Source organism: Prenolepis imparis, unplaced genomic scaffold (assembly GCF_030444845.1).
Source record: "Prenolepis imparis isolate NDT839.2.m4 unplaced genomic scaffold, iyPreImpa1.0 SCAF_3, whole genome shotgun sequence".
Lineage (NCBI taxonomy): Eukaryota > Metazoa > Arthropoda > Insecta > Hymenoptera > Formicidae > Prenolepis > Prenolepis imparis.
This window is the reverse complement of record NW_028141161.1, coordinates 6924371-6949944: the sequence shown is the minus strand read 5'-3', so window position 1 is coordinate 6949944 and position 25574 is coordinate 6924371. Positions and strand designations below refer to the sequence as shown.

Here is a 25574-nt window from a genome sequence, read left to right as displayed (position 1 = left end):
ATTACAAATTTTACACATACGGATACTCTTTTCTCCTCTCTTCTCATACCCGAATGGCATCTCTCATCATCATCTCTGGAAATTGTTCTTCGCAAATAAACGCTTCGCTTCGAATCCGAGAGCTGCTAGTCATTCTCGATGCTGCAATTTATTAATGATGTTAATTCTAGGCAAGAACAAAGGAAATATCTCTCGCTGGCGGCTATCGATATTGCGTTTGTAAAATATGGATTACGCGGGAGATGTCCGTAACAGGTGCACACGCCCGACCTCTCGATATAATAATACAATATTCCATGTCCTATTATATGCATGGTCGGATAAATTTATTACGAGCCATAAAATTCTAAACGACAAACAGGCATTCTCTGAGAAGACGCTGTAAAGAGAGAGATAAATTATATAGTATAATTGCAAAAAGTATATGTATATATATTTTTTTCAATCACCGTGAACTTTATTCCGTTGTTAATTAGTTCGTTCAATCAAAGGTGCTTCTTACAAAAAGCATGAGTAATATATAATATTTTTTATACACTCACCCATTAATGCAAGTTTCGAATGAGTTATAAAACTGCGCGCGAAAAACACAATGTGGGTTCGAATGAAGATGCTATTTTGCAAACGAGAAATTCGTTTAGAGGAATGTATTTTATAAACTTATATATATATATATATATATATATATATATATATATTATACACTGGATGTTCCATTTTAATCGATCACCCCAAACAATTTTTTTTATTTTTGATTGTACAACAAAATATTTCAAACAAAAGTTGTTTGATTTGAAGTGAGATAGAAAATGAGTTATTGACTTTTTTCTAAAGGTCGCTTTTCAAGGTCGTTTGAAGGCCATTTATGTTTTTTTTTTTAATGGAACCACTATATTTTTTTATATAAATTGATTCCTCGCAATTTTCGGCATAAACAGTTATAAGGGTAAGATATATGAGAGATATATAAGAGATAACAAAAAAAATGAATAGTTTACTATATATTTTATATTTAAGTTTGACATAATTTTACATAAATTATGAAATATCTCATAAAATATTCATTTTTCGACGAAAGAAATCAATCAGAATAAAAAAACACATAGTTGTTTGTAAGAAAAAGTATGTAGCTGCTAGTTGCAATTTATATACATTTTCTCGAAAACAACTATGTTTTTTTATACCAAAATTGATTTCTCTCAATATTTTATGCATAAAAGTATTGAGCTAAGATAATAAATAAGGAAAATGAGGAATATTTTATGAGATATTTCATAGTTTATATTTATAAAATTATGCCATACTTAAATATAAAATACTTCGTAAACTATTCATTTTTTGGCCTTATCCTTATAACTTTTTATGCCGAAAGTTGCGAGGAATCGATTTATATATAAAAAAAATATGAATGACCTTCAAATGATCTTGAAAAGCGCCCTTTAGAAAAGAGTGAGTCTTCGCATCTTCTGTTTCCCTTAAAATCAAACAACTTTTGTTTGAAACATTTTGTTGTACAATTAAAAATAAAAAAGTTTTTAGGGGTAATCGAATAAAATGCCCTGTATATACATATATGTAAGTTTATTATATATAATATACATCATAAGAGATATTTATATTATATACATACATCATTGTATACTATTATATATTATATAACATACATAAAATATCTAACATTTATAATTATTATATATCAAATATATCAAATATATCATATATACATACATATATCATTTATGTATAATATATATTGTATAATATATATGTAATATAATATATATTTCAGACAGCATGTCCAAAATTGGAGGATGAGACATCTTTAAGATGTCTTATGCGTCGATTTTGGATATGGTGCTATCTGGGATATAGATATGTGTATTTATTTATTTATTTGAATGCACATATTTTATTATTATTATTATTGAAGCCGTTGTTATTTTATTATACGTATAATTTTCATCGGACGATTATTGGAGATGCAATATTACGTAACTTGCATATCCTATCGCGCGAATTAGTTCGGTCAACAATGCGCACCTGCAAGAGAACGCATCATCACGGCTGCAAGATGCGATACTCCTTTTATGCTTGCGCAACGCTCTGTGCTAAATCCCGACGCGGAATTCCGATTTTTCTCCCGCTGTTTTCCGTGCCGTTGCCGGAGCGGAAATGCAATAATTCGTCCGTGCGGCTGCGGAACTTTAAAAAGATACGAACCGGTTAACTCAATGTCGCTTAAATATTTTTTTGCAATTCCCGCTAACGAGCTCTCTCTCTCTCATATCATGCAAAATTTCTGTAATGGCGGCCGTAACAACACGTTAATCTGTGGTTTGTAATTTTTCTTTTTTTTTTTTTTTTCTAGTAAATATCTTGAAGAGAACTTCTCTCGACGAGGGTAGTTTCCCGGAAACAAAATCATTGTTATAAGCAGAGGGGGTGGGAGGAGGAAGAGAATAATTTTTCTTCAGTTTCTTCAGTTAAAAAGTCGAAAACTTTTGCGAACGAAAATGCAAACAGAATTAAAGTTGGAGCATTCGCGCGGAAGCCTGGGAGAGGAATTCTTCTTAAATCGATTCAGAAATCCCTCTTGTGTGTATATCCAGCGGTATTTACACGGCATATAGAGTGATTCACGCAGATACATTCGAGGCGAGCATTCGAGATTTGCTCACCTGTGTGACGCAAATCGTCATGTTTTGCACCTCCCGTTCTCTCCTTCGCGAGGACGCGAAAAGAAGGGGAGGGGGCGGCTGGTTTCCCGAAGAGGCCGATTCGACGAATTCGGGGTCCAGCCACGCGAGGGGCCCGAGTATAAAACAGCTGATCGACGCCGCTGTCAGTATCAGTCAGTAAACTTCGCTCAAACATGAAGGTAAGCGTAATTCTTTCTGTTTCTCTCCTCCATTTACCTTGGCTTTTCCGCATCCTTTCTTCTTCTTCTTTTTTTTTTTTTTTTTGACATCTCTGTCCTTCCTGTTTAGCTTCAGTCCTCTCTCATATTATAATGGCGTCTCTCTCGTCTTTTGTGTTTTTTTTTTTTTTTATGTCTGCTCGATTATCCCATTTGGATTCTTGGAAGATTGTTGTCGATGTAACATGTGAGTTACGTAATATAACATTACATGGTGATCGTGAATGTAATTTACGTTCGTCTTTTTATATATAAATATATGGTTTTACATAGGTGGTTTTACATAGGTTTTACATAAATGAAAATATGTAACGCGAACGGAGAGCTCTGATTTTCCTTCTCTTAATTAAAGCGCTTGAGGATAACGTGCTGTGAATATTGTGAAATAGAAATTTCATAGGTGCGGCTTCGATTCGATAACGTTATTTTTCTCTCTCTCGCTTGTTTCTTCATATATATTTTCCGATTGCAGATATTTTAAAATTTAAATCCTCGTCCTCGTCTTACATTCTTGACTTGTGAATACCATTTTAAATATCTTACGTTTTTTTCTACCACGTGGGGATCGCGTAAGACGTTAATTGCCGTGTTTTATTCGGCGAAAATCCGATCCCGGAGAGACCCGAAAGTGAATAATGCAGAGCGAGTTCCTCTTCGGCCTGCGTTTCGAAGCTGTTTCACGTTCGTTAACGACCTCGGAGACCGTTTAAGAGTCTCCTACGGTGATTAAAAACGTCTGTCTTCTTTGTATATCGTCGCGAAAAGTCGCTGTTACCGCCGCGCGGGGACGTTTTTGTAATTCGTCGTCGTCGTCTTCTCTCGAATCACGAGAATGAATTCGCCATCGAAACGAGGTGAAATTTCTTCACGAGAGTGAAAGGCGTCAGGAAATGTTGTTCTCTCATGGTAATGGCGGCGATTGCGTAATAAGGCTTACACACGAAGGCGGGTGTGAATAATTTTCCTCCTCACGTCATCTGGAGCGCGCGCGCATGTCTCTGTTTTTCCATCTTGATTAATAAAACATTTCGGTTTTTTATCTCCCAAGATATAAATCGATCGTAAACTGGTTGGTACGTATATTAATGTATCTCGCTCTATACTGGTATGTACACTAAATATATCTCGCTGAGTTTTTATAATTTTATAAATATATAATTTTATATATTATATAATTTTATATATAAATATTACTTTATATAAAATTTATTAGGTATATATAAAATTAAATAAACCGATTTAAATATTTTTTATTTCTATTTTTGAATTTCACAATTAAATATATTATATATAATTAATTAAATCAATTAATTATATTATATATTATAAAACGGGCCTTTTAGTTTATTTTTCTTAATTTTCCTAAATGATTCTGTTTAAATTTCGTAAATATCTTCAAGATACCAAGTTTTATTAATTTATTAAGTTTCATTAATATTATTAATATTTATTCGTTTTGAGATAATTTTTCTTTAAGTTTTTTTAAATTTCAAGTACTCATGAAGTGTTTATTATTTTGTTCTGATCTAAAAAGCTACTTAAGTTAACAATAAGTTTAAGTTTAGTATAGTTTATTTAATTCACTTTGTTTGGTTTAGTTTATTTTATTTAAATTCAATTTTACTTTATTTAAAGTATAGAAAACATAGATGTACAGTGACAGTACGAGGTCATTTGTATATTTCTAATCAAATTATGTTGTATTATGTTGTAATAGTTGTTTTTTGTTTCTGTTCTCACTATAATTATTTTTTGAAAAATAGTTTATTAACGATAGTCTATCGAATGAAATTAATGTTGTGTTAATATGTTATGCAAGATGTCTGTAATAGGGTAAACTCAGATAAGATGGCCATAAGTTTTTTAAATGTAAAAAACATACTTTTATTTTTGTTATTTATAATCATATTTGGCACATTACTTCATTGAAGATTAAAGTACGTAATACTATCGAAATTAAACAATAAACACTTAATAGAAATTTTATATTATCAAAATATTAAAATATGAGCATTGGCCATCTTTCCTGACTTTTAGGGAAAAGATGGCCATAGTATATAAGACAGTTGACCATACATATATTTATACAACTTTTAATTTTACATATTTATTGTTAGCTTCTTTATTTTTATACATTAAACATATAAACATTAATATATTTTTTAATACACAACATAAAAACTTTTATAAAGAAAAATTGAATTTTAAATATATATTCTTTCAGATTGATTTTTTTAACTAAAAATAATTTTTGAAACAATCTTTAAAACAGAACAGAAGTAAAATTTTATACATAAATAAACAAAATATATAATATTTTAATAATAAATATTTTAATAATGAGAGTGGGTCATCTTACCCAATACGTGAAGAAAAGATGACTATAGTATTTATAAAAAAATAGTGAAAACGGAAATAAAAATTATGGGTTACATTATAATTTATATACCTTCATTATGTGTCTAATATTGATTATAACAGCTCAACTGTAATTTATTCGACGTTACAGCATTTTTTAATGGCCATATGAAAAACTTTAGGAGGTAATCAAGAGTAAAAACATGGTATAATATTTACAATATTGTTATTCCGAATAATATACGCACATAAACTATGGTAAATATCGATTATCTTTGAGAATAATAAAAAAATCGCACAATTTAGCGATTATTGGAAAAATTACAGCTTGTGGCCATCTTTTCGGTGTGGCCATCATACTCGAGTTTACTCTATACATGTATGTATGGAAATGAAACTCTTGTAACCCGTTAAGGGGATCCTAGTCGGATGGTCGAACTCCGATAGGTTAGCACCACACATATCCAAACATATACACGTATACACATATACACACGATAGGTTAGCACCACACATATCCAACATATGCACGTATGCACACATATGCGTGAAAATGTTTTTAATATATAACTTTTTTATTAGACTTGCAATCTCATTTTTTATTGTTTACTAATATTTCTTCATGTTAACCCTATCGCGTATACTATATTTTATGCACAGATAAACTGCAGAACTATTTTTATTAAATAAGTATTGTTACGAGCTGACATGAAAGAAGCCGATAACAAAACTGTAATTTTTGATTTTTATATGATTTATATATGGAATTATAGCTAACGCGGTCCGTTTTTATAAGTACTTTAATCGTGGAAAAGGATTTATTGATCTGTATAGTCAATAAAAAGATATCCCAAAATAATAAAGTTGGTTCTGCTGTACCGACAGAACTAACTTTAGGATCCGACTAGGATCCCCTTAAGAGAATCAATAAAGAAACTAACTATATTATATATTATATAATTAATTATAAATTATATTATATAGTTAATTAAATCAATATTAAATATATTATATATTATTAATTATTATATATATATTAATAATATTATATATTATTAAATTCATTATATAAATAATTTTGATTTTTTTCGACAAATCGATAAAATTTCGACATCGACACGCGACCCAATTACACATCTCGTATATTGATGCAGCCTCGTATGTTAAATGTCACGGCGGTCTTTATCGCTCTGGAAGAGCGCCGAAATGTCTCTGGGCGAGTCCGCGGGATAACATCATTCCGGTCGCTGCCCTTTGCGCGCTTTGCTCCTCACCAAAGTATAGCGGGTATCACGTACTTCTCTCTACAACAGGTCTATTCTATACTAATTAACATCCCAACTAACTCTCCGGCATTAACCCGTTATGTACTAGCGTAACCATCTGCTCGCGGTCTTTAGGGGATGAGAAATTCCCTCGCTTCGAGTTTGAGCCAAACTCATCGAAGCTGTCGTGGTTTACATTTTCGTCGAATCGAATCACCGATTTCGAAGAAAAAGATCAAATCTAAAATGAAAAATTACTCGATACCTCTGATCTCTTCTTTTTTCTCTTCTCTCTATCTATTTTGCTTCTTATTAATCTTGTGAAATTAAATATCGCACAAAACATGAATCTTTAATGTTCTCTGCCTTTTTTTCTTATTTAATTAAAATATAAATCTGAATTAATTTAAATTCTTAATTTAAATTTGCGATTGAAATGCACGAACTGACGTGTAACGTTTAAAGATTATAAATCTATTTTAATTTACGAGCCGAGAACTTGTTTCTTCTCTTTTATGCCAGACCGAGTCGGATGGGTTTACGTAATAATTCAAGGTCTTCTAGCTAATTTCTCAGATTTACTGCGCGTAATTGGAGTGTAAGATATCTCAAAACTAGAACAATCAATGTCATTTTATGACTTGGAGCTAAAAAGACAAGTGTCCTACATGCGAGAATATCTCCTTTCTTCTTTCGCACAATATGACATTGATTGTTCCAGTTTCTTCCAGCGCGGGTAATATATTCACATTTTTCTCTTTGAAGCGTTTCTCAAAATAATACCTCAAATGTCTGATATCTGCGACAAAAATATGCGATAATATTTAAAGATAATAATTTAAATTCAACGAGAGAACGCCCCTAAAAAATTGATTTATTTCAAAAATATTCTCAAAAAAAAAAAAAAAAAAAAATATCTCGATGTATTTTATATACGTTATATACGTTATACTCGTACAAGAGAGCACACAATATATACGTATACAAGAAACGTGACTTTGATGTTCCTCACGCACAGAAGTGTCTCTTAACGCTCCGTGCAGCCGCGCTTGAGAAAGCGTTTGACACACTCTGCGTAATTGAATTGATTTCTAAACGAAGAGCTGTACGCGGCCCCCGGCTCGGCTGGTCGTTCACTCTCGCCTTTAACCTACTAATGAGGCGTGTGCAACGCTCTCGCTTCTATTTTCTGCAAGCCCGTAGAGAGACCTGCCCTTTTGTACCTTGTATTTTCGCGCTGGGCCTACAGGAATGTCTATATAGAATCGCCATCGAGAGACAACGACGCGCATACAAGAGAGAAAGGGGGGAGATGATATAATGTACCTACATATGTGCGTGCTCGTTGATATTCACGTCGCGCGTTAAATACGTCTCCGCGTTTCGGCAACGCGGCCGCAAACATTTGGCCACGCTCGACGTTTAACGTGAATAGCGAGACCGTATCTGTCCCAAACATTTTGCTCATTGTCGACCGACCCGAGAGTTGTTGTTGCTGTCGCGAGTCTTTCGCGTTCATCTCCCGCCAAATCCCGCGAGATTCCATCGGGAGCGGAGATTTCGCTAGTTTAGTGCGGATATCGAATATATCGAGAGAGAGAGAGAGAGAGAGAGATGCTGTATATACGGAGCATCGAGAGATTTCGGGATATCTTCAATCGTAATAAAACGAGAAGGTTCTGATTATAGAGATGGGATTAATTGTAAGTTCAATATGTACTTAAAAATCCGAGTCGAATCCAATCGAGTTTCATTTTCTAGGATTCGAATAATACTCATAAGAAATAATATTTCATATATTGCACTCTTGAGAAATAATTGAATTTAGATCAGTTATATTCGAATTTTGGATTGAGTACATCTGCAAGGTTCGAAATAATACTTATAAATACTTTCTATCGCGTAAAGAATCTTTTACAAGTAGTACTCGAAATCTAAGATGAAAGCTCTATTTATGATACTTGCTACACATTCACCTATCCCCACAATTTTTTGTAAATATTCATAAAACTTTCATAAATACTCATAAGATTTGAACATACTTGATTTAGGTTCGAATTTAAAAGTACTGCTCTTTTTTTTTCGAAGTAATTATAGAGAATTCGAAAGCAAATAAATTAGAAGATAATCCCCTACTTGCTAATCCCTTAATAAGGACCAGGCGCAGAAATTAGGCGCAATAAATTTGTTTAACAATTTTCTTTATTTACTTTGAACCAAGGGGTGTCTCACTCACCAAAAATTTGTACATGTATTGCGAATTACCGGGAATTCCAAGTAATTCCATGTAATGCGCCGTGTAATTATAAGTAATGCGACGGAATTACGTGTAATACTAAACAATATAAAGTAATTCCATGTAATACTATGCAATATAAGATAATATAAAGTAATTCCATGTAATGCTAAAGTAATTCCATGTAATTCTAAAGTAATTCGATATGTTTGTTTATAATTTTTTGTTTTACAAATACAGTAAGTAATATATAGAGTATCTTGCAGTTTTTTCCAATTAAATATATTCCTCTTTATTTACTAAAATAAACACTATTTAGAAGTTTTGCAAAATGTCAGAATATTATAGGATATGTAATAACATTTTATAAAATTTTATGTATCGTTTCTGATTTCATCGAAAATAATATCAACTCTTTTCAAATAAAATACAATATATTCAAATGTTAGTACTAAAACTTTAATTTAGTAAAGAAAAATGCAATTAAAATGGAGAAAGATATTAAGAGAAATAAATTTATAAGATATTATTATTAATTATGTATAATCGATATACATATTATGCAAAAAATTCAAAATTAATATTTTTTATCATACAAATATTTTTTTAGTTGAAACACCCAAATTAAGATATCCCTATATGTATAATACTTAATATATAACAAGATGATTATAAATAAAAATAAATAAAAAAAAATTATTTTAAACTGTGACTAAAAAATTCAAAAATTTTTAAAAAGTCAACTAAAAACATTTTTAATAAAACTTTATTTATATGTTTATATTAAATTTTTATTTCTTTTATACGAATTTAAACACAAAATACAAACTTTTAATACTGATCTGATCAATTATTAATGATTTTATAAATTATAATATTTTGTTATACATATATTTGTATAGAGTTGTGTTTACATATATATATTTTAGTTAGGTAGCATGTTTATACAGGTAGGTCTATATATTAGTTAGCTTATATATTTTTATTACATAGTTAGTCATTATATATTTTCTTTAGTTCTTTGTATTTTTTTTCAATTAATTTTTTTTATATAGTCTTCTGTCTCTTCCTCGCGTGATGGAAAAAGAGACGAATAAAACAAGCGAGAACGCGTACATGTGCACTACTACCGAAGCACTGAGTGCATATGTACGCAGTACATACAAGAATAAACTTTGATTTTACACACACACACAAACACATACAAAACTTATTTTATTAAATTTAAAAAATTATTTTTCTGCGATTATTACCCCTATTTATCTGAAATATTAATAAATAATCATAAATTTGACTCTCAAAAAAATTGTAAATCAATGCGAAGTAATGCGTAAGTAATTCCAAAAAAAATGTACATGTATTGCCACAGTGAGACACCCCTTGCTTTGAACCTTCCGTACTGATTTGCATATCGTGTTGAGATTTTATGACGCGTTTTTCACTCCTTGTTCTTTTTGTCTTCGATCGTTAAATACCTAAAACGGGAATGAGGATCAAGACACATAAATTTTTTTGTTAATCGACCTGCTGAAGATAATCTAAAGAAAAGATCGAAACCATCAAATTAAATGAAGAAGATTTTAAAATAAATTTATTCCGCTTAACTTTTGCGTCTGACTCTTATTAATCCATTTCTTATTTGAATTTTCAATATCGTGAAAAAATTATTTTAATATTTGATGCAGGTTTTGGCTCTATTCCTGCTCGTGGTAGTTTGCGCTTTAGCGGATGACCGTTACACGACCAAGTACGATAATGTCGACATAGATGGGATCCTGAAGAGCGAACGTCTGCTGAAGAACTATGTCAACTGTCTGTTAGATAAGGGTTCGTGCACGTCCGATGCCAAGGAGCTCAAAGGTGAGAAATTTTATCAACTCTTCTGTCAATTAACGGGTACCTGGATACCCGTTAATTGACAAAGCAACTTTAAGTGTTAAAAATGTGTCTTGGAATCTTCCTCAGCCCGAAATAAAATACAAAGAGCCTTCGGAAACCTCTTAAAATATAACAGGAAAAAGTGTTCGATGCTCAGTAGCTATAAAAAAGTATTATCCTAGTGCAATATGTCAAAAAACACACAGTAGCTAAATTGGTACTCTGAGAACCCATACATTGATGAAAAGGTGAAAATTTATGTATTGACAGAAAAATTAATCGCTATCCCTGTTATTCTTTTTTCAATTGAAATGTCAATCTCAATTATATCGTTCTTTTATATAATACAACACACACTTCTTGTAATGCGCGGCCTAATAATACGAAAATGTAATATAACAGGGTGTCCCAGACCTACCGTATAACCTGTTAATGGCAGATTCCTGGGATCATTTGGAGACGATTTTTCCTCGGCGAAAATGTCGAGGCACCAATAATTTTCGAGTTATGAGCGATTGAAAATAAAGAGTTTTTCGCAAACCAAGCGCGGAAATAAAATATCAACAAAATTACATTCTTCAGTTAATTTCAGATAGAATTTTAATTTAAGGATTAGTTACAAATGAGATACATGATGACAAAAATTGGGAACATGCAAAAAATGATCTCCCTCGACATTTTTGCTGAGGAAAAATCGTCTCCAAATGATCCCAGGAATCTGCCAGGAATTAACAGGTTATACGGTAGGTCTGGGAAACTCCGTATAACATGAAACCGAATTCGTAACTCTGGTGAGGAACAGAGTGTTTGCCTCATCTCGTCTGTACGGCGCGATAATGCGGCAAAACACGTACGATGAAATGAGACGATCTCTCACACGCTTTCTAACGCGCGCGAGAATCAGCCTTGGCACACTAATGGCCACCCCGTCGCATCCCCGGTCGAAGAATACGCGATGCCAGGTCGTTTCGTTAACGACAGTACGTATGTACTGAGAGAGGCGAATATGCGCATATCGCGCTCCCTTTGGAGATACGAATAATACGTCCCGCGGTTGCCGATTGTCGCTGAGAAGATTTTGACAAAAAGTAAACATGTCGTTCCTCGTCGGGGAAACATTCGCGCTTACATATGTCTGCGGTTTGCCGTTTACTAATGTCAATTTTTCAGCGTAAAAACTCTGATTCCAGAGACGCGAAACATAACGCGCAAAAGTGTCCTGTGTGCTAACTATCGGATCTCTTAATTTTTTTGACAGCAGATTCTCTTCAGCAAATTACAGTCAATCTTTCCTTAAAGAAATTGTCGAGGGAGGTCATGTTGCTTGCAAGTTTCCAATTTTTTTCATCATAATATCTTTGTAACTGGATCTAAAGTTAAAATTCTATTAAAGTAAACCCGAAGTTGACTTGAAATTAATTGAAGGATGTAATTTTGTTAATCTTTCAACTCTACTTTAGTTTGCGAAAAGTCCGGTCTTTTTTTTAATCATCTATGTATAATTCAGAAATTATTGATGCCTCGACACTTTCTCGTTAAAGAAAATTCGTCTCTTCAAATTGATCAGAAAATATTAAAAATATTGTATAGGGTAAACTCGGGTATGATGGCCATACAGAAAAAATGGCCACAAGTTGCAATTTTTCTAATTAATCTCTAAATAGTGCATTTTTTATTATTCTCAAAGATAATCGATATTTAGAATAGTTTATGTGCGTATACTATTCGGAATAACAATATTGTAAATATTATACATATAACGAAAGTATATAAATTATAATGTAATTCATAATTTTTATTTTTGTTTTTACTATTTAAAAAAAAATACTATAGTCATCTTTTCTTCACAATTTGGGTAAAATGGCCCACTTTCATTCTTAAAATATTTATTATTAAAATATTATGTATTTTGTTTATGTATAAAATTTTACTTTTGTTCTGTGTTTTAAAGATTGTTTCAAAGATTATTTTAGTTAAAAAAATTAATCTGAAAGAATTATATTTATAATTTATTTTTTCAAAAATTTTTATTTTATATAAAAAAATATATTAATGTTTATATGTTCAATGTTATAAAATTAAAGAAACTAAATATGTACAATTATAAGTTTTTTAAATTACTTTAACATGAAATATATGTATAAACAACTATCCTATAATGTTATGGCCATCTTTTCCCTAAAAGTCAGGAAAGACGGCCAATGCTCATGTTTTAATATTTTGATAATATACAATTTCTATTAAGTATTTATTGTTTGATTTCGATAGTATTATATACGTACTTTAATCTTCAATGAAGTAATGTGCCAAATATTATTAAAAAATAAGAAAAATAAAAGTATGTTTTTTGCATTTTAAAAAACTATGGCTATCTTACCTGAGTTTACCCTATATTTTGGAACACATTCTATAGAGAGAGAGTTTATACACACAGAACCACATGTATGTAAATGAGAACTTTGAATGGATTATTTTTATCGGGACACTTCTCTCTCTCTGCAAATTATATTAATTACTCATAACTTGATTTATTTTTCTCGCCGTTTATCAGAAAATCACGTTTATCGTCTTCTTCCTCTTCTCGGGTCTCTTTTTTCCCTCTCGACATGGCTATCCCATAGAGCGAGATAAAACGCGCGATGGACGGTAATACGTTACCGAGGATATATAGTCCTTGTCTCTCAGGAAAATTCACGAGCGATATGCGCGGGTGTGCGGCCAGCTGACCATAGCAGCTGGCGCAAATGACGCAAGGGACGGCAAAAACGTTGGAGGTGAATTCTGCAGGACATGGAATATTCGAGAAATAACATACATTATTATGAACTCCGCCCTACACCGTAGAACTTTGTCTCGGTTGATACGATCTGTGCACGCGCACATATGTATATACATTGGAGGGGATTCACCTGTCAAAGTATCTAATGACGAAAAGTATAAATCGAAAAACGGAGTAAAAAACCAAAAAAGTCCAGGTCCTATTATTTTAACCTTTCTGTCAAAGCATAATTTTTCATCTTTCCGTCAATATATGGATACCCACGTTTTTTGACACATTGCACTGCGATAATACTTCTTTATAGCAACAACTGAGCATCGAACATTATTTCTCGTTATACTTTAGGAGGTTTCCGAGTACAAAGGCTCTTTGTATTTGATTTCGGACAGAGGAAAGTTCCAAGAGACACAGTTTTAACATTTAATGTCGCTTTGGGTACCCAGAAGGTACCCATTCATTGACAGAAGGGTGAAAGGAGATCTCAATTGAATGTTTCTGTAATGATAATCGATTCTGTGTCTTTTGCCTTCGACGAGATCGTTGTACCTAACGTCCCTGATCTGAATTCCTGTTGCAATTCTTTCAGATCACCTTCCGGACGCATTGGAGACCGACTGCAGCAAGTGCAGCGAGAAGCAGAAAGACGGTACAGAGAAGATTATACGGCATCTAGTTAATAACGTAAGGCGAAACACATTCGTATATACATATACGTCACCGCCCGTCACTTTTCACCAGACTAATGAAACGCAAAGTCGCACGTAATGAGTTGATGCTGAGGGAAAGAGGGAGAGAGGAAGGAGGAAGGACCTTCTCTCTCGGGGGGATACGTCAAGCCCGGTTTAAATGCCGCGGAACTAGTTAGACTTTCATGCAGAGACGGGTTAATGCCGGATTGTCGGGAGAGGGTGTCTCCCAGTGATTCGTTGCGCCTGGAAAACTTTCGCAAATAATTTAACGGCGATGCGAATCCGCCACCCCCTTCGACCCTCGCGCGAACCTAAACCTTCTTCGAAAACTGATTTCACCGAGGGGTTGGTCACTGAGGTAATTTTTGTACAAGGGCTAGGTAATTCAGCGGCAATCCAAAGGCAATTTTGGGTAATTCAAGGTAATTTTTGGTAATTCTAAATAATCTTTAGCATTCTCAGGTAATCTTGGGTATTCTAATAGGAAATCTAAGTAATCTAAGGGTAATATCAAATAATCTGTAGGTAATCTAAGGAAATCTTTAATTTTTGAACTTAGTGAACGTCATTGATGAATTGTATCTTTTTACAATAATATACGTTTGCAGTCGATTTTTAGAGTCGACGCTTCGTAAAAACGTGCTTTTTTATAATTTAAGAATTGTCGTGGTTAGGTTCTCGCGGTACCACGTCTTTCTCTCTCAGGTCACGAACACACGAGCATTTAAAAATTGTGAAATGCATTCTTATCTACAACTTTTGATAAGCCATCGTCATTTAACGGTAAAACAAAATCTATATTACAATTTTCATGTATTGAATATTCTGCCGGTAATTCCGATATTATTTTCATTTTTACCGCACTTTATTTTTATGGATGTATTGCAAAGAAAACAACTAACAAAAATTAAATTTTCATTCCCAACGTTTTTGGGAATAAAATTGACAGCGTTAAGAAATAATAAAATATTTTAAAAATATATCAAAACAATTTTTTTAATGTTTCAAAATAGGAAAAAATTTTTATTGTTTACAACAAAAAAATTAAAATATATATTAAAAAAAATTCTTTAAGATTAATTTTAAATTAAAAAAAGGGAATAATCGAAAAAAATATAATTCTAAATTCTAAGTATGATGGGCATAATTTGTATTAGGTAATCTTAAGTAATCTGAGGTAGTATTAGGTAATCTTAAGTAATCTGAGGTAATTTAAAGGTAATCCGTATCAAGGGTAATTTTTGTACACTATAACCACTAGTGACCAACCCCTCGGATTTCACTTTCCCTCCTTCACTGGATCGGTCGGATTCCTCCCTTAGTGGGTTTTCAATCCGTTCGTGTTACGTCCACCGTATTTTGCTCCGGTTCTTGAAATATTAAATATATTTTTTACGTCGATGCTTTAAGCGCCGTAAAAGGTCTATATAAAGATTTTTCTTTTGATGTCTATATAGGTATAAGATTTTTAAAATATTAAATGGCTTTATCGTACTTTTACGATTTGTGCCTGAGTTAATTTTAATACGAGTTTCGCAAAATAATACGTGTTCACGTAGCAGCGATATAATTTAATATGTTTCTCGATATGAGAAGCATTTAAAGCGAAAGAAAGTAAGGTAACTTTTAGGATAAAAATCTTTATATGGCTTTATACGGATACTTTTGTCGACATTTTGTCGATAAAGGCAATCTTGTAAATTTCTTATTATGAAAGAACGATTGCTTATTTGACCTTATGTCTTATTTCTTCCAGAAACCAGACACATGGGAACTACTTAAGAAGAAGTACGATCCTACTGGTCAATACACTCTCAAGTACAAGGATGAAGCGGAAGAGCATGGAATAAAGCCGTGAATAATTTAGATCTTCTTATCTCAGTCAAAAATAGAACGTTGAGTAATCTGTCTTTTCTTTTTCTTTTTTCTATACCGCGCGGATTAAATAAATCCATCAATTTTTCGTGTACAAACTCTTCTTCTTAAGTCTTCTTTCAATGGAATATCGAAATATGTTAAAAAGAGAAATTTTGTTTGCGTTTCAACAATTGTTAGCTTATAAATATAATAAATAGATTCCCGCTTAAAGGGGAATTACGATATTTGCGTTATTCATTTAAAGCGAATGACGATATTTAATCCAATTATTGTCATCAGTCATAGATCATTCGTGTCTAGTCTCTCCCTACAACATCCTTCTCTTCACCCCTGTCTCTTTGACGGGCAAACAACGTTTGTATACCAGTCACGGCCGGCAATAATATATTTCTTGGTTTCCGCGGCTCTTCTCCCCCTCCAGAAAGCAGTTCGACACTTCGGGAAGAGATAAATCCAGGCACAATGCCGAGAAAAGTTTCCCAGCCGAAGTTTGAGGTCCGAAACGTCGCCCTTGAGACCGCCTCGCTTAATTTCCTGACGCTGTCCAATATAAGATATATGTGCGCATACCTATATGTATGCCTTCGCCATTCGAGAAAGTCCCATTTCGCCGGAACCTGATTTTGTATTTCCATCGCGCCCTACATCCACATGAAACGTCCCGGACTCTTCTACTCGCGAGAAAGGAAAACCTTCTCCTTCCTCTGTCCCCGACAACGGATGTATTTCATCGTCGAGAAACAAGAACATCTTCGACGATAATCGATACCGTTCAGTCGGGTAAAGACCGGGTCAACTTCTAGGACGAGACTTGAGCTGATCAAAGTTACACGCCGACTAACGAGAGATTGACTCCGGCGCGTGTTCGTTCGTAGATTAAGTTCGATCATCGAGGAATTGACTAAACATTTCTCCAGGACATTTTATTTTTCTAGTAATTAAGTAAAGAGGTATCTTCGTTTCCGTTGTCTCTGATTTGTTAGGGATGGGATCAAGTTCAATATGTACTTAAAAATCCGAGTCAATCCAATGATCGAGTTCGAGGGGTTGGTCACTGAGGTAATTTTTGTACAAGGGTAATTCAGCGGCAATCCAAAGGAAATTTTGGATAATCCAAGGTAATTTTTGGTAATTCTAAATAATCTTTAGCATTCTCAGGTAATCTTGGGTAATCTAATAGGAAATCTAAGTAATCTAAAGGTAATATCAAATAATCTGTAGGTAATCTAAGGTAATCTTAAATTTTTTAAGTTAGTGAACGTCATTGATGAATGTATCTTTTTACAATAATATACGTTTGCAGTCGATTTTTGGAGTCGACGCTTCGTAAAAACGTGCTTTTTTATAATTTAAGAATTGTCGTGATTAGGTTTTCGCGGTACCACGTCTTGTAATGCTTTCTCTCTCAGGCCACGAACACACGAGCATTTAAAAATTACGAAATGCATTCTTATCTACAACTTTTGGTAAGCCATCGTCATTTAACGGTAAAACAAAACCTATATTACAATTTTCATGTATTGAATATTCTGCCGGTAATTCCGGTATTATTTTCATTTTTACCGCACTTTATTTTTATGGATGTATTGCAAAGAAAACAACTAACAGTAACAAAAATTAAATTTTCATTCCCAACGTTTTTGGGAATAAAATTGACAGCGTTAAGAAATAATAAAATATTTTAAAAATATATCTAAAAAATTTTTTTAACTGTTTTAAAATAGGAAATTTTAAATGTTTACAAAAAAAAAATTAAAATATATATTTAAAAAAATTCTTTAAGATTAATTTTAAATTAAAAAAAGGGAATAATCGGAAAATATATCATTCTAAATTCTAAGTATGATGGACATAATTTGTATTAGGTAATCTTAAGTAATCTGAGGTAATTTAAAGGTAATCCGTATCAAGGGTAATATTTGTACACTATAACCACTAGTGACCAACCCCTAGATCGAGTTTTATATTTTCTAGGATTCGAATAATATTCATGAGAAATAATATTTCATATATTGCACTCTTGCGAATCTAGATCAGTTATAGTCGAATTTTAGATTCAATATACCTGCAAGATTTGAAATAGTACTTACAAGTACTTTCTATCGAAAAGAATCGAATCTTTTTAATTTTTATAAATAAACATTTTTATAAATAAAATACTCAAACTCTAAGATAAAAAATATATTTATGATACCTGCTACACTTCCCATCTATATACTTATATTTATCTATCCTCCCCTGACACACGCACAAATTCTCATAAAAGATTTAAACATATTTGATGTTCGAGTCTATTTGAAAGTACTGTTTTATTTTTTAAAGTAGTCATAGAGAGTTCGAAATCATGCAAATAAATTTAAACCTTAGATATTATAATCCTATCGCTGCACTGTTTATTTTCAACACGCGATGTGAGATTTTCGTTCCGTTTTCGCGCGCACGCGTTATTAAATTAAAGAAGTTCCACGAGGTTCACGTCCTGGAGAGACAAGTGACACATGCATAGCTAATTCCCTTCGTTTCGCGTCTTTCTTCACCTTTCGTCCTCCCGCTGTCTCACACGGACCCAGCAAACTTTACAGACGCGCGTGTTAAATATGTAAATGAATTAGTGCATAGTCAACTTAAGCAGTCGATTTAAATGCACCGCGACGGACCGACAGAGGAGGAGGAAGGCGGGGAAGGAAAACGGGTCACTCACAGGCGATCGTGCAAATCGAGGAGGAAAATTCGCGAGGGCGCGCGACTCTTCGGAGGAAATGGAAAATTTGCGGCGGCGGCGGTTCGAGAAAAACCGAAAATTCAATCTCTGCCGTGTGCCGCCACTCGAGGGGAAAATTTTCCCCTTTTAGACCTCCTCCTCGCGTCGATCGGATTGAAATCCGAATATCATCGATTCGGCGGGGGCACTATAGGAAACGGATATCGGGACTTCAACAGGTTGGGAGTTCTACGCATCCTTGGAAGCACCTGTCGACAAGAGTGTCACACCTGATTACTTCTTCCCTCCGCCCTCCTCGTTTTTTTCCCCTTTCGTTAAATGGGGAATTATAATCGATAAATCGCGATATACTTGTTGATCAGAAAAATTGATGAGAGGAATTATAATATACTATATCTGCTATGTGTTTGCAGGATATGAGAATTTGAGAAATATTTTTGGGAAATATAACAAATAAAACAAAATGTCAGTAAAATCGCTTTGAAACAGCGATGAGTTTGCTACTGTTTGTTTGTTAAAACTAAATTATTTACAAATTAAGCTTATGTATGTAACGCGTATATGTAATCTCAAAACTCTAAATTTAATCGTAAAATTACTGAAATGCAGTAACACAAATTTAAATGAACGACGAAAGCTGTTCTTTAAACGTCGTCGATCGATTTCCGAGTGTTCCGAGAATGAAAATATCGCGTTTGATGAATTACAAATATTTGTCGTTCCTTATCAAGTATTGTTAAAATTGCCAGCAATGCTTTAATCGCAACATATAACTCTGTTGTTTTGTTTCCATCATATGTATAGCTAGATTTTATTATTTTGTTTGTTACATCACTCCTCTCTCTCTCTCTCTCTCTCTCTCTCTGCTTTATATTGAAAAGCTTTATATTCATACGGTTATTTGAAACATAACAGAATATATACATGCCTTTTCGAGTTAGCAAAAATTAATCTAATATACATACCTGAATATTATTTTACTGCAAAATATGGAGATGATAAGAAGAAATAATCAAGTTTAAACGCCATCAACCTTTAAATGACCTTGTTTGCATTCGAGAAATTTACCTTTCGAGTATGTAAAAGCATTTACGATTTTAAAAGTAATGCTCTTCCCGGGGATTATCGCTGTCGTCCAAATCTATCATTAGTCGCAATAAAAACAACATATTTAAATTTCCTGTGGAATGAAATCCCGTCTCCGCTAATTGCTTTAAGGCTCCTGGGTGCTCACCGCGGCCATATTGGATTGTGACATCAGAGGCGAGAAAGCACACGCTGAAAATTCTTAGATGCCATTTTTTAATGAAAAGATATTTCGATTAAACAGCTTCAGATGGCTTTAGCACACTCTTAAAAACCCCCGAAAACTATCCTTTTCCCTTTATAATCAATCAACATCTGTAATATGATCGAGATATCAGACTTCGACATGCGGAATGACTGCGCATGTGCAAAGACCAGACGGACTGGGCTTCATAATATTACATTTTATAGCTGTTGATTGATTATAAAGGGGAAAGGATAGTTTTCGGGGGTTTTTAAGAGTGTGCTAAAGCCATCTGAAGTGCTGTTTTATCGAAATATTTTTTTATTTCGAAATGGCAGCAGAAGAAATTTTAGCGTGTGTTTTCTCGCCTCTGACGTCACGATTTCGACATGGTCGGAAAGGAGCCAGGAGCCTTAATATTTTGTTCGAGACCATGATGCAAAACTTTAAAGATGAGCTTGATAAAAGCGAAATTTTTCATAATTTGCAACAAAAAAAACCTGCTAAGTAATTTATTTATTTGTTTTACAGTATATCAATATCTGCAGTTAGTGTTTTATTATCGCTATGTAGGAATGTTTAAAATTTTATGTAAAAAAAGAGTAAAATTTCCCACAAAACATCAATGTACTGTAAGTGTGTCTACTGCATTACAATAAATTCCTTCGCTTCTATTTGTTTTTCTTTTCGGAATATACAGTGTAATTTCGGAATATATAATATCAAGAAGAATATCTGCAGGAGTCAACAAAGAGACAAAATGTTTCTGTTTCGTAATAGATGAATTTCGAGATTGCACATATTGAGCTATTTCTATAGTTGCTCAATTGCTTAAATACTTTTTCTGTCCGCATAATTAAACAAATTAATGCGCAAGTATATAATATAATGCAAACTAATTCTATAATGCGAAATAGTTCAGTTTTGTATGCAAATTAACTTTTCAATTAAGAATATCATGTTTCAATTTTATTTTTTATTTACCTTGTTTGCAAAATCAACTTTTTGTTAACTGCGTGCGATCAAAATATCAATAACCGCAAATAACAGAGCGGCCTGTAAAAAAATTTTGCAACCCTCATCAGATTCTTTTATTTCAAACTTTCGCTGTTCCGCTGCTTTTCACAGATCGCGCCGGTTTCTTTCTTCACTTGTAAGAATTAAAACAAACTTATATTTCAATGACATTGTGCATTAATGTTTTTCGCAAATAATATTAATTTTAAATGATAATAAATAGAACTTTATAAAAATTAATAAAAAGTACTGTTACTCGTATATGCGATAAAATAAAAAAATGCTTAAACTCTGAATTAATACACGTCGACAGTTATTATCACGATTTAGTTTATCTGCCTATCATAATTTTCGCGTTTATTTTTGTCGTTTATAATATGGTATAATATAAAATTACGAATAAAATAATTTGTTATGTCGGCATTGCCTTGACAAATCAATAGATCACGTTTTTTCTCGTGAATGTATATTTCGTATGCGCGAGAAAATCGTTTTTCTTAATACCGATCGTTCGCGTCATTAAATCTTGGAAAGAGCGGCCCTGCAGGTAATTAAAGAGATTTGCAGCGGCCGTTTTTGCGGAGTCACAAATAATTGCGTATGGCGTGAGAGAGTCGCGACATGATTGAGCGGCTCGGGAGAGAGAACGAGATTTCGAAATCGCGGAAATGGTAGATTAACCGCGAGCAAAACGTTCGAGATAACGCATCCGGATTGCGCTACAAATGCATACGGGCGCGGTATGCACTATCTGTATTTCTCTCGCGCGATTAATTACTGCGATTAATTCGATTTGCGCTGCGAATCGTCATATACGAGATTTCGAAACACTGTCATAACATTATCGGACACAAAAGTTGTGATGTCTTGAGTATGTTTTGTGCTAAAATTAAATATGTTTCCTCTCGAAAAGTATGTAAACTTTATAATATTTTAATATAAATCCTTAAATTTTTAAATTTTTGTCATATTTTATTAATATCACAAAGTATATTTATTCTTCTGTCTCAAATATAAAGTCACGTCTCGACTTGTAAGTAAAAACACGTATTTTAACAATTTTGGTAAGAGAAACTTTTTTTAAATTGAGATTAAAAAAAGAAGGAAACTGAAAGATGAAAGATAGCACGAGAATCTCCCTGCTTTTGATACTATACGAACACAGATGTGATCTTCAGCAGTTAGAGAGCTATTTATCCGGATCTGCAGCTACTTATTGCACGCAATAATACCGTATCGAAGTTCCAATTCACATGCGCGGAGAATCACGCGAAAAAAAAGAACAAACTAAAAATCCTCTCTCTATTTCTCCACCCCGTTTTTTTTACCATGGATAATGATTCGGTATTCCTCGATATTCGCCACGACGGACGCGGCGCGATTTCCACCCGATTCCAGCCGATAATGCGCACCTTACGATCGATGCGTATTAGTACGTATATACCTGCCGGGTTTCGCAGATCGCGAAACGGTAATACATCCCGTGCGAGATGTAGAAATTGTGGCGCAGAATTGCGCGGTGGACGATGAGCGCCGCGTGCAGAAATCAGCCGGCGATGATGCTGCGCCTCGTCAGTAGCGCGGGTCCGCTTATAATCGCCATTACCGCTTATTCCCCGCGATTACGTGTGACGATAATACGCGCTGCGGCAGTCTCGTATAATTATACGCGGCGGCCGCGATAGGAATGCTTCGGCGACGGAATAAATCTAACACGGGCGTCCGCTTAATAGCAGGCGGATATAAAGTAGCGAACGCGAATATTAAATTCATTAAGAGGATGTGCGTTTTTCTGTTCTCCGGGAAAACGTTCGCAAGTTGATAACTGTGAGCCGATGTTCCGTCCTGCATAGCGCATTATATTTAGCTACTTTTTTACAATTATTCATAATATCCATTACATACACAATTACTGCTCGATTGGCTACAGTCGTGAGGAGCTATTCGTAAAAACTTAACATCGTCCATTTAAATAGGGTGCGTCTAAGGAAAGAAAAATATACATTATATTTCTTCTAGTCATTAGAAAATCAGAGGAAATGAGATAATTGTCAAAGAAAAAAGAGCATTTCAATATTAGTATAATGCTTATTAATTTTGCTTCATTACTTGATTTATTTGAAGGATATCGAAGCAACATTTCATATTCTACACGAGAAATCGGTAAAATTTGTCATCCTAATTGCCTGAAATTCTTTTTTATTTCAAAATAAAAGTAGTAATGCCGCACATTATTTCGTAATAATCACGATGCGAAAGTTCTGACACATTAAAGCTTTCTGTCGATATCCAAAACGTAATGGTGACGTCGAGATGTCGCATTTTATGAGGGGAATTACTTTGCTAAGACTTGTCGTAATGAAACCCGCAACGGCGGATAAAGTCGCGAAGGACGCGAATTAATAAAATTAGCGAGCATAACTTACTACAAGGCTACGAGAATGTTTTCGCGACGACGAATATATCAAAGTCAAGGTCGATAGTTCAACTATAGACACTTTAATGAAACGACATTATGCTGTGGATTAATAGTAATATTTTTCATATTTTAGTAACATCAAAATTAATGTTTATATACGATGAAACGTATATTTTATATTTTATATTTTATAAAAAATACGTTTTTATTATGCGTATATGTTGTATAAACGAGAAAACTGCTTTTTAAATGAAATCATATTTTTAAAAAAATTAAAAACTATGATATTTTACATAATTCTTTCTTGAAAAATTAATAAATACAAAAAATTAATAATAAAATCGGACAGGAAAGATTAGCCGAATTTTTGATAATCCATAACATTACAAGTGCATCTCTCTCTGTTTGTGGCGCCCATGACTAGCGTTCAAAGTGCATCGAAAGTGCACTATCGTCGGTTTAAAGACGATGTGGCGGTGGTCACCAGAAGGATCAGTAGGATGCTTTTAGCCGGCGCAGGGACAAGTTATTTATTGTTGCTATCTCGGCGTCTCGAGGGAGGGAAAGAGTCTACCACCGGTTCGTGGTAGTGCAGGTACAGGCGAGCTCTCAATCCTTCTCTTATTAAAACCTGCCTTCCCTATCAGAACTTATTCCAAGCACTACGGCCAAGCAGTACAGTCACTCGTAGAAGTCGCAAATTTTCGCGCCAATTTTCTTCTAGTCTTTTCGAGTGAGAAGGAAAAAACGATTCCTTATACAAATTATATTTTTACGAAAAAGAATGTATAAGTATTATATCTCTTAAATATAATATCTTTTTAATTCTTTCTTACAATGTCGTAGCTATACAGAAATATTTAATTTCCTTATTCATGGATATAACAAAGTAATGAGGAATATTTTTCTCTTCGAATATAGTGCTTCATATTTGGTTTGATTCTGTTAGTATCAGATGATTTAAAAGATTGATTGACTTGATTAGAACAAAAATTAAAAACACGCGAACAAAACATTAAGTATTATTTTTTAATTGAAAAAAATGTTTTTATCGATTTCATTATTTATATATTATGTTTTACTGTTTTACTGATCTATTAGTAATATTTGAGTCATGCACATTTTTATTTCCTATTTATGTTATTATATTATTCAACAAAGGCTTTTGTTATAACGCTACCGCATAGTTGTATCGCGATGGAATAAGAAGATTAATATTAGAAGCATGATGTGACAGGATTGCGTCATATGTATTACACAACTATTACATAATAATTGTAATGTCCTTGTTATGTCAACAACGTGTTTCCAGCGCATTAATTATGTCAATTAAAAATCAATTTAGATGAGATTTGCTCGAAATTGCTGCGCAATGTTTCGATCGTGTTTTGAATAGCGAAACTCGTATCGTCGCACTAATGGAAATGTACAAATAGATGTATTGAGATTCTCGTGGAGTTAATCACATAAATTCCTTTCTAAATATAAAGATGGAAATTCTCAAATTCTATTCGCGTGTTTGCAAAGAAAAAGCGCGATCATATATTATGTTGTACAAACTGAAGATTTTTTAAACAAGATTTAACATAATAAATTCTAGGCAAAGTAAAAAATAGTTCACTATAGCAATTACACAATCGACAGAATGTGCGAGTTGAATTAAATAATATCTCTTATCATGGAATATATATAAAAACTGTAAGAGATATATATATATATATATATAAAGCAGGATGTAGGAAACGCGTAAAAAAATATATGAATATAGGGAAAAAAATATCGAAGTAACAGACACAGAGTTCTGCTCGCGATTTATATAAATAAGAGTAGAGTCAAAGGAAATTTTCGAGAAGGACGATGATCCTGGCGAACAGTCTCTCGCTCCGTAGCGAGAGACGAACGAGAATTCAATGGATTAAATGCGAAGACTATACCGCGAGAGCCATTACGCTAATGGGACGATCGAGAGCGGAGAGAGAGCTGGTCTCTATCAGCGTGCGGGAAGGACGAGGCGAGGTGGATCGCGCGAATAAGAGAGAAGAAAGAGACGAGACGGACTCCGGTGCGGAGAGAGGACGTGGCGGAGAACGCATTACTCATAATCTCACCGAAGGGCGAGGAGCTGATGCCGCGAAAAAAACCGTAG

General features: G+C 33.5%; 1 protein-coding gene across 1 annotated transcript; it reads left to right on the top strand.

The window, feature by feature from the left end:
* Nucleotides 1–2737: 2737 nt before the first annotated feature.
* Nucleotides 2738–16222, top strand: LOC145934013 (ejaculatory bulb-specific protein 3-like). Its single transcript, XM_083034154.1, has 4 exons — nucleotides 2738–2878; nucleotides 10462–10636; nucleotides 14020–14114; nucleotides 15879–16222. The coding sequence occupies exons 1-4, from the start codon at nucleotides 2873–2875 to the stop codon at nucleotides 15978–15980; spliced, it is 378 nt and encodes a 125-aa protein (XP_082890280.1). The 5' UTR covers nucleotides 2738–2872; the 3' UTR covers nucleotides 15981–16222.
* Nucleotides 16223–25574: the final 9352 nt, after the last annotated feature.

What these genes read in the sequence shown, in the direction of transcription:
- LOC145934013 (XM_083034154.1), top strand. An exon ending in CGATGCCAAGGAGCTCAAAG is followed by an intron (nt 10,637 to 14,019) that starts GTGAGAAATTTT and finishes CAATTCTTTCAG; the next exon opens with ATCACCTTCCGGACGCATTG. An exon ending in TACGGCATCTAGTTAATAAC is followed by an intron (nt 14,115 to 15,878) that starts GTAAGGCGAAAC and finishes TATTTCTTCCAG; the next exon opens with AAACCAGACACATGGGAACT.